Here is a 13106-nt window from a genome sequence, read left to right as displayed (position 1 = left end):
GGCATGGTGGCATATGCCTGTAATCCCAGCTACTTGGGAGGCTGAGGCAGGAGAATCACTTGAACCCTAAAGGCAGAGGTTGCAGTGAGCCAAGATCACACCATTGCACTCCAGCCTGGGCAACAAGAGTGAAATTCTGTCTCAAATAAATAAGTACATACATACATAAAATAAAATCTTTTGGAGAAAGCATTTTAAAAGAAAATGAGTCTCTGCTTTCAGGTTTCATCTGATCTATCATGGCTAGGATGATTTCTTCCTAGACAGGTAGGTCCCAAGTTATTAGGAAAGCTCATTTTTGGTGGGTTGTAAAGTGTCATGTCCTATGAAGAGAAAACAGAGGGAGCAAGGGAGAAAAACAACAATAAACAAAAGAACAATTCTGGAAAATGGATATAGGCCACATTACTCTGAAATCCATATATCAGTAGGCAGGTATGAAAGTGGCTTACGTATGTAGATAGGTTGTTGTTATTTTCTTCTGAAGTTTAAGATATTTCCTTCTGGCCGGGCGCGGTGGCTCACGCCTGTAATCCCAGCACTTTGGGAGGCCGAGGCGGGTGGATCACGAGGTCAAGAGATCGAGACCATCCTGGTCAACACGGTGAAACCCCAGCTCTACTAAAAACTACAAAAAATTGGCTGGGCATGGTGGCACGTGCCTGTAATCCCAGCTACTCAGGAGGCTGAGGAAGGAAAATTGCCTGAACCCAGGAGGCGGAGGTTGCGGTGAGCCGAGATTGTGCTATTGCACTCCAGCCTGGGTAACAAGAGCGAAACTCCATCTCAAAAAAAAAAAAAAAAAAAAAAAGATATTTCCTTCTGAAGTTTAAGATGTCTACCTTCAGTTTGCAAGGTATAAATTTTTTAACTTCAAACCCAATGTCTAGAAAGACTATTACAGTTTCTCTTTAATTATAGACAACTTAATTATATAAAAGTATTTGGTTTTGTTTTAATAAATCCTTTTGTGACTTACACAGACCAGTCATAATATACTTGGACTTTCTGGTTTGTCCTGGACATGCCCCCTCTCTTAAACAACCAGTCATCTTATTCTAGGACTAAATTTACAATATAAAATTCTTCCTCATGTAGAATTATTTCTCTTTAAGCTTTCTTACCAAAAAATACCTGTTTATTTCTATAGATTTCATTATGTCTCTCTTATTTCCTTTAACCTTATTTTATACATAATGTTTAAACAAGCTTCCAATCAGACGAAATTATTTTACCTTTTTAAAAACGACTTTTTTTTTAGAAAGAATGTTTTCCTACAATGTATTTTTATTGGAAAATACCCAAGTAATGAAATATCTATTATTTAATTTAATATAACTTTAGATTCTACATTATGACAAGTTTGTCTACAAGTATTTATGCCATTACATTTACCTAATTACTTTAATTGTTTACCTAGATTATTTATGAAAACTGCAATAGTCATCAAAGTTATGAAACTCACCACTGCAAAATTATAACTGAGACAGTTTGAAAAATATAACCTAACTGACTCCATCTTGCTTCTAACCCCCAAGTTGTCCTTGTTCATTCCTGGGCATAGGCCAAACTAACTTTGGGAGGAACTTACTTTATAGTTTAGCTTTGAAACAAAGACAGTAACAGTATTGTCCCAAAACAAACCTCCGTATTGCCTGTGGACTAGACTGCCTAAAGGCACAAGATTAGCAATTATGATAATTATACTAAATAATTCAAGATGTAGCTATTTTCATTAAACAAATATCAATGTCTTGTTTATCAAAAATTACACAGGCAAAGATCATTCTATTTTGGGCTGGGTTTATAGTTTTGTAACTCCTATGCCAGATTTTGACACCTCATAGTATCTGGCAGGATACATATGAAATTGCTTGATCGAAAAAACTGCTTGATGAAAACAAAAATGGACACTGGCAATTCTTAAGACATTTCTAATATTACTTTACCAATAATTTAAAGCTACCTTATTTATTAAAGATTTTACTTCAAGTCATGTAAACTTGAAAAAGCATTTGATTAGTCTTTCCTTTTTTTCTGATAAAGTATTTGATTTGAGCACTTTTATTTTTCTTTAAGCCAATTAATTAGACCTCTTTATGTATTTTTAGTAATGAAACATTATGTACACAACACATAAATACATAGCTGTATTAGGCATACCAATAGACGTACATCTTATAGATTCATAAGACCTACTTTTTTTCCTGCCTTAGATTTGCAAACTCTTGATAACCTGTTTCATTACCCTGGCAGTTGTCAGGTTAATAGCCTTAAATCTATATATTGAATAAAACAACTCTTAGATGAAAAATCAGATAGAAAAATTTACATTTCAATGTACAGAGAGAGAGCAAAACTCTGTTGGTACTTAAGGGAAATTAAAGATGGATGCCAAATCAAACATAAAATTATAGAAATCTATCACAGGTTGGTATGAAGAGACAAATTTTATTTAGATAGAGACTACTTATCTTTTAACTGGATCTTTGAGCTCTGGGCAGAACCCACACTGAATCTTGAGTCTCCAAAAAGGGAGAATTATTATGAGGCTAGACCCCATGATGCTTTTATAGTGCACTTAAATTGTTAAGCAAAGACATTTCTAAGTGTCTAAACTACACTCTTCTTTTAAAACCCAAGAGTAGCATCTGTTGCAATAACTATTTTTGTCAAAAAAAAACAGGTAACACAATACAAAAATAAGCAGTTTAAGAGCTGAGACAAATTTTTCTGCTTATATTTTTGGGGTTCCATAAGGAAAAACAGAGGTTTCTCCCCAAAAGAAAGTCTGGCACCTTCTTTTTCTTTAAGAAACCCCAGGCTATTATAAACTATTTAGGTCCCTCATGCAGCAGAGGGTGCAAGAGAAATGAGAGATAGCAGAAGTAAATGAAGAAAACAGAATTCAGTCAACTGAGAAGAAAAAAACCTTTTGCTCAAAAAAAAAAAAGGTGCTAAACAAAATCAAAAACAAAAGCATGAAGGCCTTTTAAATACAAATGCATACACACATCTTGGATGTTAGCTTTTAATTAAGCTGACCTTTAACCACTGAGCTCTTTTAAAAAAATATTTTTAAATCTCATTACCATATTTCAGCTGGAATGATTGCTGCTATTTCAGAAGTACCAAGTATCAAACCAGAAAGAGCTTCATTTAGGAACCAAACCCAGGCTGTCACGGTGGGAAAAAAAAAAAAAGGTAGAACCCTTAACTATGGAACTGCAGGGTGAGGTGACAGACATTGCTCTTTCAGTTTTGCCTGGCTAGCAAAAAGGTGGCCTTGTTATATAAATATAAATAAAGCATCTTGAGTATTCAAAATTTTTTCTTTTTTTTTTCTTTTTGCTGGCCATTTTTCTACCCCTACCACACAACCTTTTGTGTGTGTGAGAGAGAGAATTTAGCCATCTTAGAGGCCTTATTCCCATACTTTGGAACACTCCTTCAGATTTGATCAAGTCAGACAGTTGATCAAACCCAATGTGAAGAAGACAAAAACAACAAAAACAGAAACAAACAAACAACAAAAAATAAAGCAGTTAAGCAGAACAATCAATGCCACAACTTACACAATTACTGAGCACTCTAATTGTAAGGAGAAATTAAGACCAGCTGGTTGTTGATCTTTAAAAAAGAAAAAAAAACATTCGCCATTGTTGCCCAGGCTGGAGTGCAATGGCACGATCTCAGCTCACTGCAACCTCTACCTCCTGGGTTCAAGCGATTCTCCTGCCTCAGCCTCCCAAGTAGCTGGGATTACAGGCACACACTTCCATGCCCAGCTAATTTTGTATTCTTAGTAGAGGTGAGGTTTCTCCATGTTGGTCAGGCTGGTCTCGAATTCTCAACCTCAGGTGATCCACCCACCTCCGCCACCCAAAGTGCTAGGATTACAGGCATGAGCCACCTTGCCGAGCCTGTTAATCTTAACGTTAGCCAAGACAAACCCCAATTCAGTTACTTACCTAGGGGTGAGTCTCAGGTTCTCAGGCTGAAAACTGCTCTCTATCATCCTAGAGGCAGGAAAAAATTCAAATTCATCTTCCCTACTGGAAGGGAGCTCAAACTCCAGAAAGGAATTACCTGCCTTCCATTGTCATGGAAGCAGGAAAAACTTGAATTCCTTGTGTTGGAAGGAAAACTCCCCAAAAAGAGGAGTGGTACAGCAAAATAAACTTTAGATCTTGACCAAATTTTGGGAGATCAGGGATTCTCTGGAGGGGGTTCTTCCAGGCCTCAGCAAATTATCCTATTGGTTTGATCCATAAAGATAGCTCAAGCTGGTACTAAGCACTTGTTAAAAGAAAAACTTCAGCTGAATTAAATTTAAAGAAGTTTAATTGAGGAATGCATGATTTGTGAATTGGGCAGACTCCAGAATCACAGCAGATTCAGAGAGACTTCAGGGATATCTCATGTTCAGAACACTTTTATAAACCAAAAATGGGAAATGATGTACAGAAATTGGCAGTGAGGTACAGAAACAGCTGGATTGGTTACAGGTTGGCGTCTGCCTTATTTGAACACAGTTTGAACAATTAGCCGTCTGTGAGTGTTAGAGGCACATACTACTAAGTTTGCAATCTTGTCTGCCTGTTAAGCTAGGTTACCATTCATCCACAAGGACTCAAATATAGAAATACAGAGTCCTGGCCAGGTGCGGTGGCTCACTCCTCTAATCCTAGCACTTTGGGAGGCTGAGGTGGGTGGATCACCTGAGGTGAATAGTTCAAGACCAGCCTGGCCATCATGGTGAAACCCCATCTTAAAAAAAAAAAAAAGACATACAGAGTCCTCAGGCCATATTTAGTTTGCAATAACAAATTGATAGGAGATTGGTCAAAGGTCAAGGGCACCTCCTCTCAGAATCCCTTCGGGGTTATCAAAATGTGAACCCCGAATAGTCTCAGTTAATTTACAAAGTTTATTTTGCCAAGGTTGAGGACACACACATAACACGCTAGCCTTAGGAGGTCCTGACAACATGAGTCCAAGGTGGGCGGGGCACAGTTTGATTTTATGCATTTTAGTGAGACATGAAATCAATATATGTAAGATGTATATTGGTTCGGTCCAGAAAGGTGGGACAACGCAAGCAGGGAGGGGGCTTCCAGGTCACAGGTAGGTGAGAGACAAATGGTTGCATTCTTTTGAGTTTCTGATCAATCTTTCCAAGGAAAGCAATCAGATATGCATTTATCTCAGTGAGCAGAGGGATGACTTTGAATAGAACGTGAGGCAGGTTTGCCCTAAGCAGTTCCCAGCTTGACTTTTCCCTTTAGCTTAGTGATTTGGGAGCCCTAAGATTTATTTATTTTTTTTTTTTTCATAGGGACAGGAGGCAGAGAAATTCTAGGCAGAAAAGAGTGGGATCCCTGGCAAAGCCCCAGCCCTAAGCCAAAAAAAGCCTGAGACCAAGGCCCAAGGTGAGAACTTACATCCCTGTGTTCTCGCTCAATTATTGCCTTTTCCTAAACCACCACGGCCCTGCCCCACCCCATCCTGTGACTATAAAGACCGCAGACTCAGCTGGCAGAGAGGAAGACTCAGCTGGACATCAGAGAGACATGCCTTGACTTCAGAGAAACAGCCTGACAGTGTAACTTCAGAGAAGAATCCTGCTGGAGACAGCTAGACTTCAGGAGGTTACCCGCCCTCCACTTCCTGACCCCCTTTCAGCTCCCCTTCCCCCCAAGAGCCACTTTCACTGGCAATAAAACCCCCCACATTTACCATCCATCGATTTATTTGTGTAACCTCATTTTTCCTGGACCCCAAACAAGAGCTTGGGAGCAAGTGCAGATACAAAAGGGCCCACTGAGCTGTTAACAACTCAAGCCGTCTGCAGATGGCAGAGCTAAAAGAGTACTGTAACATGCCCACTGGGGCTTCCAGACTCATAGGCACCCCCAAACCCAAGATGAACACACAGAGGTGGAGACTGCACAGAGTTTGCTCCTGCCTGCACCCAAAAGCACTCGCCCCATCTCCTGCACCCACTCACCTGTGCGCTCCCTTCCAGGAGTGAGTGGAGTTTGCCCCTGCTGGTGCCAAAGTGGCCAGCTGGTTCCAGTGCTCGTGGCCTCCAGTCCATGCCTCTTTTGCTTACGTGCTCCCTCCCTCAAGGAGTTGAGAGCAGCAGCCTGAGTAAACGGGAGCATGCCTGTCACGAGTCCTGCAAAGGGGTCAGGGAAATTCCTGCTTCACTTTCACATCCCTAAGAGTGGAACTGCTGGATCATATAATTCTATGTAACTTTTTGAGAAAGTCAACCTGTTTTCACAGTAACCGGACCATTTCTACATTCCCACCAGCAATGTATGAGGGTTCTGACTTTTCCATCCTCTCCAATGGCTGAAAGGGTTTTGATTGGGAGGATATGTGTTTTATAAAGAGCACCCTGGCTGCCAGGTGGAGACTGGCTTATAGGTGGCAAAAGGGTAGAAGCAGAGAAGTCAGTTGCCCTGGTAAATGATGATTGTGTCATGGACTAGGATGGTGATGGAGAGAAACATTCAGATGAGAGAGAGGCTCTTGAGGCCAAATCAACAGAACTGATTGTTGATGACAGAGAGCAGGAGGAATCAAGAATGATTCCCAGGTGTTTAGGTAGAAAAGCTGGGTGACTTGTATTGCTGTTTATCACAGTGGGACTGATTATGGGAGGTACTGGCCTGACTATTCATAAGTGACAGGTGAATAGTCACAGGTAGTGACTCTTCACAATAGCCAAAAGGTGTAAACAACTCAAACATTTATCTATGGAGGAAAGAATAAACAAATATGGTATGAAATAGCATTCAGCCATAAGGGTGTGACATACTGACAAATGCTGTAGTATGGATGAACCTCAAAAACATCCTGCTGAATGAAAGAAACGAAGCACAAAACATACATTGTAAGCTTCAGTTCATATTACATATATATATACTTTTTTTTTTTTTTGAGACATAGTCTTGTTCTGCCACTCAGGCTGGAGTGTAGAGGCATGATCATGGCTTACTGCCACCTTGACCTCCTGGGCTCAAGCAATCTTCCACCTCAGCCTCTTGGGTAGCTAGGACCACAGGAGCGTGCCTCTACACCTGGCTAGTTTTTGATTTTTTGTAGAGACAGGGTTTCCCTATGTTGCCCAGGCTGGTCTTGAACTTCTGGACTCAGGCAATCCTCCCACCTAGGTCTCCCAAAATGCTGGGATTACAGGTGTGAGCCCCCATGCCCAGCCCATAAGAAATATTAAGAATAGGCAAATCCATAGAAACAATACAGCATGTTGGTCTCCTGAAGTGGAGGGTATGTGTACTGTTGAGTAACTGCTTAATGGGTATGGTTGGTTTTTGGGGATTTTATTTTTCCTGTAATAGAAATGTTTGGAACAAGACAAAGGTAATGGCTGCACAACACTGTGAAACTACTAAATGCCACTGAATTGCTCCCTGAAGAAAGGTTATTTTTATGTTACACATATTTGACCTCTATTTAAAAAACAAAAATCCTTCCAACCCGCAGCACCTCCATGTACACCTAGCACCCAGATGTTGGTTCCTAATACCTATCAAAGTCATCAATCAGGGCTCCTTGGAGAAATGTCTCATTCTAGGACTAGAGAGGAAATATAAAAGATGATCCTAGAGCAACTCATAGTTCCTGAAAGTAAGAAAAGTGCTTCTAATAAGTAAATAAAATCACAGTTGACGGAGACGTGCCAAAGGGATGCAGGGCTGAGGGAGAGAGCTGCCAAAGGCCAAAGCAGAAACAATTTCACCAAAAAATTAAGTAGTGTTGGATTATAACTCAAAGTTTAAAATAAATATCCAGCAGTTCCTACTGATATAAATAAATGATTTAATAAATAAATGGGGAAGAACAGACAAATCTCATTGAAGAATATCAAATGATTTATGTAACAGTAAAGTGGGCAGGCACAGTGGATCACCCCCATAATCCCAGCACCTTGGAAGGCCAAGGTGGGTGAATCACCTGAAGTTAGGAGTTCGAGACCAGCTTGGTCAACATGGTGAAACCCTGTCTCTACTAAAATTACAAAAAAAAAAAAAAAACAATTAGCTGGGCATGGTGGTGGGTGCCTGTAATCCCAGCTACTTGGGAGGTTGAGGCAGGAGAATTACTTGAACCCGGGAGGCAGAGGTTGCAGTGAGCTGAGACGGCGCCACTGCACTCCAGCTTTGGTAACAGAACAAGACTCTGAAAAAAAAAAAGGAAAAAAAAAGAAAAGCTTCTTCTGTCCTTGTCTTTTCCTCCTCCATTTGAATAAAGGACTCAGGTTTTTACTCTGTGCCTGATCCATCACAGAGCCTTCTGAGGACATTCCAAGACAATCTACAGTCCTGTGGTCCACTTGGAAATTCAGACAGATGGTTTTGACTGAATACTCATGAAAACTTTTAAAGAAATGAGTGATAGAGGGGGATGGGAAGTTGGGGAGGAATAACATGGGGAGAAATGCCAGATATAGGTGATGAGGAGGAAGGCAGCAAACCACATTGCCATGTATGTACCTATGCAACAATCTTGCATGTTCTTCACATGTACCCCAAAACCTATAATGCAATAAAATATATATTTTTTAAAAAAAAAGAAATGAGTGATAGAGATAATCCATATATGTAAGCTTTGTTGGTCTTTCTTGTTTTTTATTTATTTGAGAAAGGGTCTTGCTCTGTCACCCAGGCTAGATTGTGGCAGTATGATCACAGCTCACTGTGATCACAGCAGCCTCTATCTCCTGGGCTTAAGTGATCCTCCCACTTCAGCCTCCCAAGCAGCTGGGACTATAGGCCTGCACCACCACACCCAGCTAATTTTTTTTTTTATAAAGACAGGGTCTCACCACGTTGCTCAGGTTGGTCTCCAACTCCTGGACTCAAGCAATCCGCCCGCCACAGCCCCCAAAGCGGTAGGATTACTGGTATAAGCCACCATGCCCAACTTGCATTTTGAATTAATAGTTTCTTTTTTCTTAAGACAAGAGTCTGACTCCGTCTCCCAGGCTGGAAGATAGTGACATTATCTCAGCTCACTACAGCCTCCACCTCCCAGGTTCAGTGATTCTCCTGCCTCAGCTTCCTGAGTAGCTGGGACTACAGGCACCCGCCACCATGCCCAGTTAACTTCTGTTTGTTTCTTAGCAGAGTCAGGGTTTCACCATGTTGGCCAGGCAGGTCTCAAACTCCTGAGCTCAAGTGATCCACACGCCCCAGCCTCCCAAAATGCTGGGCTTACAGGTGTGAGCCACCGTACCCAGACAACGTTGTTTCACCTCATGTAAAAAAAAACAAATTTTGGCCAGTGGGTGGCTCATGTCTGTAATCCCAGCCCTTTGGGAGGCCAAGGCAGGCAGATCAAGAGGTCAAGAGATCAAGAACATCCAGGCTAACATGGTGAAACCCCATCTCTACTAAAAATACTAAAAACTAGCCAGGCACAAGCCTGTAGTCCCAGCTACTCAGGAGGCTGAGGCAGGAGAACTGGTTGAACCAGGGAGGCAGCGGTTGTAGTGAGCCAAGATAGGGCCACAGCACTCCAGCCTGGGTGACAGAGCAAGACTGTCTCAAAAAAAAAAAAAAAAAAAAAATTCCAACAAATAATTTGTTTGTGTTGGGGGTTGTAAAGGAAAGTAGAGTGTTTTATCAAGTTTTTTGCTTAAGTGGCTTTAGGACAATTTAAAAGTCAACTTTGGTGCCAGAAAAAAAGAGGTCCATGAGGGAAATCCTCAGGTAAAACACACAAAATAAAATGCAGCGATAAGCAGCTAAGTCAGTGGCATCCAATGAAAACATCAGAAAGATCGAGAGCAGTTTTCCCAAGCAAATGGTTCTCCCTACCTTCCTCTCCTTCAGTCTGCCTCCTAAGGCCCAGGGGAGGAAATCAGAGAGGTAGCAGTGTCCACAGGAGAAAATGGGTTGGAAAACACTTAACAGACTCCAGGGCAAACTCCAGAAACACTAACCAAGGTAAAAACGAAGTAAAAGTGAGAGACAAAGGGTTAACTTTAGGTAAATTTAATGACTGTAAAAGCTATTCACATAGCAGCAAAGAGACATGTTTTCCACTGACATAAAGTTGCTTCACACCTTGCAGCCCATCTCCACAGCTTCATGGCCTCTTTCCTCAGTGACCAGCAATGTTTCCCTTCCTGTTGGGGAGGACTGCCCAAGTCAGCTCTGAGGCCATCCTCCCAGGTCAGCAATATGCAGAGGAGTCCTTCAGGGTGGTCCTGCAGAGAACATAGCCCTTAAGTGTCTGAGAGCTAGCCGAGGTGATCTGAAAGAAAACCAGTCAAAAGAAGGCAAGGTAACTAGGACTGTACCACTGGGACTTAAAGTGGAGCCTCTAGAGGAGAAGCCCCCAAAAGGAACCTGATGGAGGCAACCGGCTGGCAAAGACCACATGGCTCCTGTGTGCCCCCAATCCTGGCAGAAGAGATGTCTCATGGACTGGCAATGTATATAATTTAAGAAGTCAGAGCAGGTCAGTCCCAGCCATTTCTCCCTTTTCTCTTGGAAGATGGCTCCTCCCCAACTCTAAAATTCAGGTGGAATTGCCCATCACAGACCCTGCCTCCTAACTCCAAGGCTGAGCCAGTCAAATCCTTCCTTAGGATATTTACAGCCAACATTTGGTGAGAAATATTCTCTCTCCACCAATTGAGAGCTGAAAGAATGTGACCCCAAAGTTACCTATGGTCACATTTCTTACATAAGAACAAGTCAGTCGATTGGTAAATACTTAGTGAGTACGTATTTTGTACCTGGAATTGCCCTAGCAGCTAGAAAATAAATAAAAATGAGCAAACAGAGAGAAAGAAAACAGGCATTTTCCCTGCCCTCAAAGGAACTTCTGTGGATGCTCTGGAGCATCAGTCTGTGTCCTGCCTAACTCATCAGTCCATATCCTGCCAGCTTCTAGTTCTGAGGCAAAACAGACAAGAGAACAAGGCAGGGAAGGTGACAGTAGCAGAAATGAGCAATGTGAGAAAGAAGAAGAAAGGGAGAAATGGAAGGAGAGAAGAAAAGAAGCACATTACCAGTGAAAGGGAGAAAAAAAGAGAGGGAAAATCTCACACCCATACAGGGCTGATCTGCGAGTCCAAGGAGGAAAGCCAAGAAATTTGAGCATGTGTACGTTAGGGAGGCCTAAGGCATCAGAGATCACAAAGATCATACTGATCTCTCACAGGCAATACTCTCTACTCACTCAAAATCACTTACACGTCCTGGCCTCTCCTCAGCAATAAACTACATGCCACTGCATACTTCAGCCTCACCAAATTCCCACAAAGAACCCTTCCAGGACAGGAGAAAAGATAAGAAGAATAAGAAGACACTGGTAAGGACCAGTCTAAAATTCAATCCAAAGTGCCCTTCCACTATGCTGGTTGAGAAGAGATTTTTATTTTACTAAAATGTGTCTCTAGGAAAAAACTTGATTACCACAAATTTCCAAACCAACACTCATCTCACAGTGCAAGCCGAAGGCCCAAAAGGACTCCTCACCTGCACCAGCACATAGTCCCCAGGCTGGGCTCTGACCCTGAGCCCAGGGTTATTGACATCCTCCATCTCTGCATCAGGGAAGATCACCTTAAGGTTTCCATCATTCCTGCCACACAGGTCAGTGGCAGAGCGTTTGCTGAGCTGCAGAAAGAAGAGAGAAGAGTTCATGGATTTGTCACAGTCATAAATTTTTGATGGGTAGAAACTGTGCCTTCTCTGTCTCGGATCCCCAAGAGTCTTACCCACAGAGCATTCCTTAACCAAGGAATCACTGAAGACTCAGTGTTTGCTGCTGCTTCACCAACAAGGGCACTGTATGGCCCACAACTGAAACTCTGTAAAGTTTTACCACTATATTGTAATGAATCAATTAATCAATGAGTCTTTGCAGAACTGCCCTCTGCAGGAATGGACCTCCAACAGTCCTAAAGCCAGAGACTTATGAGTGATACATTTGGAAAACCGACTTTCACTTTACCCAGTCTCATGCTAATCACTCAGGAATGTTCTGGGGTTGTTTGGCCTGGATTACTTGCCCTTACTGAATAGACAGACTGAAAGCCAGAGTCTCCATCACAACACACAGAAGACAGAGCCAGGCGGATACTAACATCACTATGACAGGATTAACTTCTAGAGTATACAGAAATCCTTCTCTTCCAGCCATGATAAAGATGCAGAAACAAGTTTACCCTTCAGCCTTATAAATAATAACCAGCAAAATATATGAAACAACTGTTTTTAGATACTGGACAAAAGATCATACAAGACTGTGAACTGTGAGAAAAGGAAAACGAAGTGAGCCTGCCAATCACCCCTGCTTTCTGCCAGAAGGTACATGCCAGACAGAAGCCTGTGAAGCAGGAGGGGAGAGCTCGAGCACAGCACAGTGGTCCTCCCTGCACTGAAGAGAGAGGGATTAGGGTTCAGGGAGCCTGAAATAGTCAGCAATTGTGAAATTCTAGAGAGGAGGGAGCAAAGTGGAAAAAGAATTTCAGAAATATGCAGAGGGTCCTTGTTAGTCTTTGCTGAACACTAACACTTGCACATGTAGCATAAAATTCCATGAAGTCAGGCAAAGAGAGTAACCTGGGAACTATCCACTGAACAGTTCCCAGAACTCACACATGGCTTGGAATCCACCACCAAACAGTTCTCATTGGTTCCTTGGGACATTCACTAGCAACTATTGACAGAAGGCCACAACTTAGTAGTCAGGCTACACTATCCCTAGAATAAAAGTTTTCCTGGCCAGGCGTAGTGGCTCACGCCTCTAATCCCAGCACTTTGGGAGGCTGAGGCGAGTGAATCACCTGAGGTCAGGCATTTGAGACCAGCCTGGCCAACATGGCAAAACCTCGTCTCTACTAAAAATACAAAAATTAGCCGGGCGTAATGGCATACATCTGTAGTCCCAGCTACTCGGGAGGCAGAGGCAAAAGAATCACTAGACTTGGGAATCAAAAGAATCACTAGACTGGGGAGGTTGCAGCGAGCTGAGATTGTTCCACTGCACTCCAGCCTGGGCAAAAGACCGAGACTCTATCTCAAACACAAAAACAAAAAAAACAAAACCCCAAAAAA

At 42.1% G+C, this 13106-nt stretch overlaps 1 protein-coding gene across 3 annotated transcripts in view; it reads right to left on the bottom strand.

Moving 5' to 3' along the window:
• Positions 1–10012: 10012 nt before the first annotated feature.
• The window catches only part of CDK5RAP1 (CDK5 regulatory subunit associated protein 1), a 35922-nt gene continuing 32828 nt past the window's right edge, over positions 10013–13106 (bottom strand). For 2 of the 3 annotated variants that reach the window (XM_017514240.2, XM_017514264.2), the window contains 2 exons: positions 11523–11663; positions 10013–10290 (listed from right to left, as the gene is read on the bottom strand). In XM_017514240.2, coding sequence (XP_017369729.1) covers positions 10210–10290; positions 11523–11663 — 222 coding nt within the window. In that variant the 3' untranslated portion in view covers positions 10013–10209. The remainder of the gene's footprint in view (positions 10291–11522; positions 11664–13106) is intronic. The other variant, XM_017514248.2, reaches the window with a different exon arrangement.

This window comes from Cebus imitator, unplaced genomic scaffold (genome assembly GCF_001604975.1).
Source record: "Cebus imitator isolate Cc_AM_T3 unplaced genomic scaffold, Cebus_imitator-1.0 Scaffold18, whole genome shotgun sequence".
NCBI lineage: Eukaryota > Metazoa > Chordata > Mammalia > Primates > Cebidae > Cebus > Cebus imitator.
The sequence above is the reverse complement of the archived record's forward strand: the minus strand, read 5'-3'. Positions and strand labels throughout refer to the sequence as shown.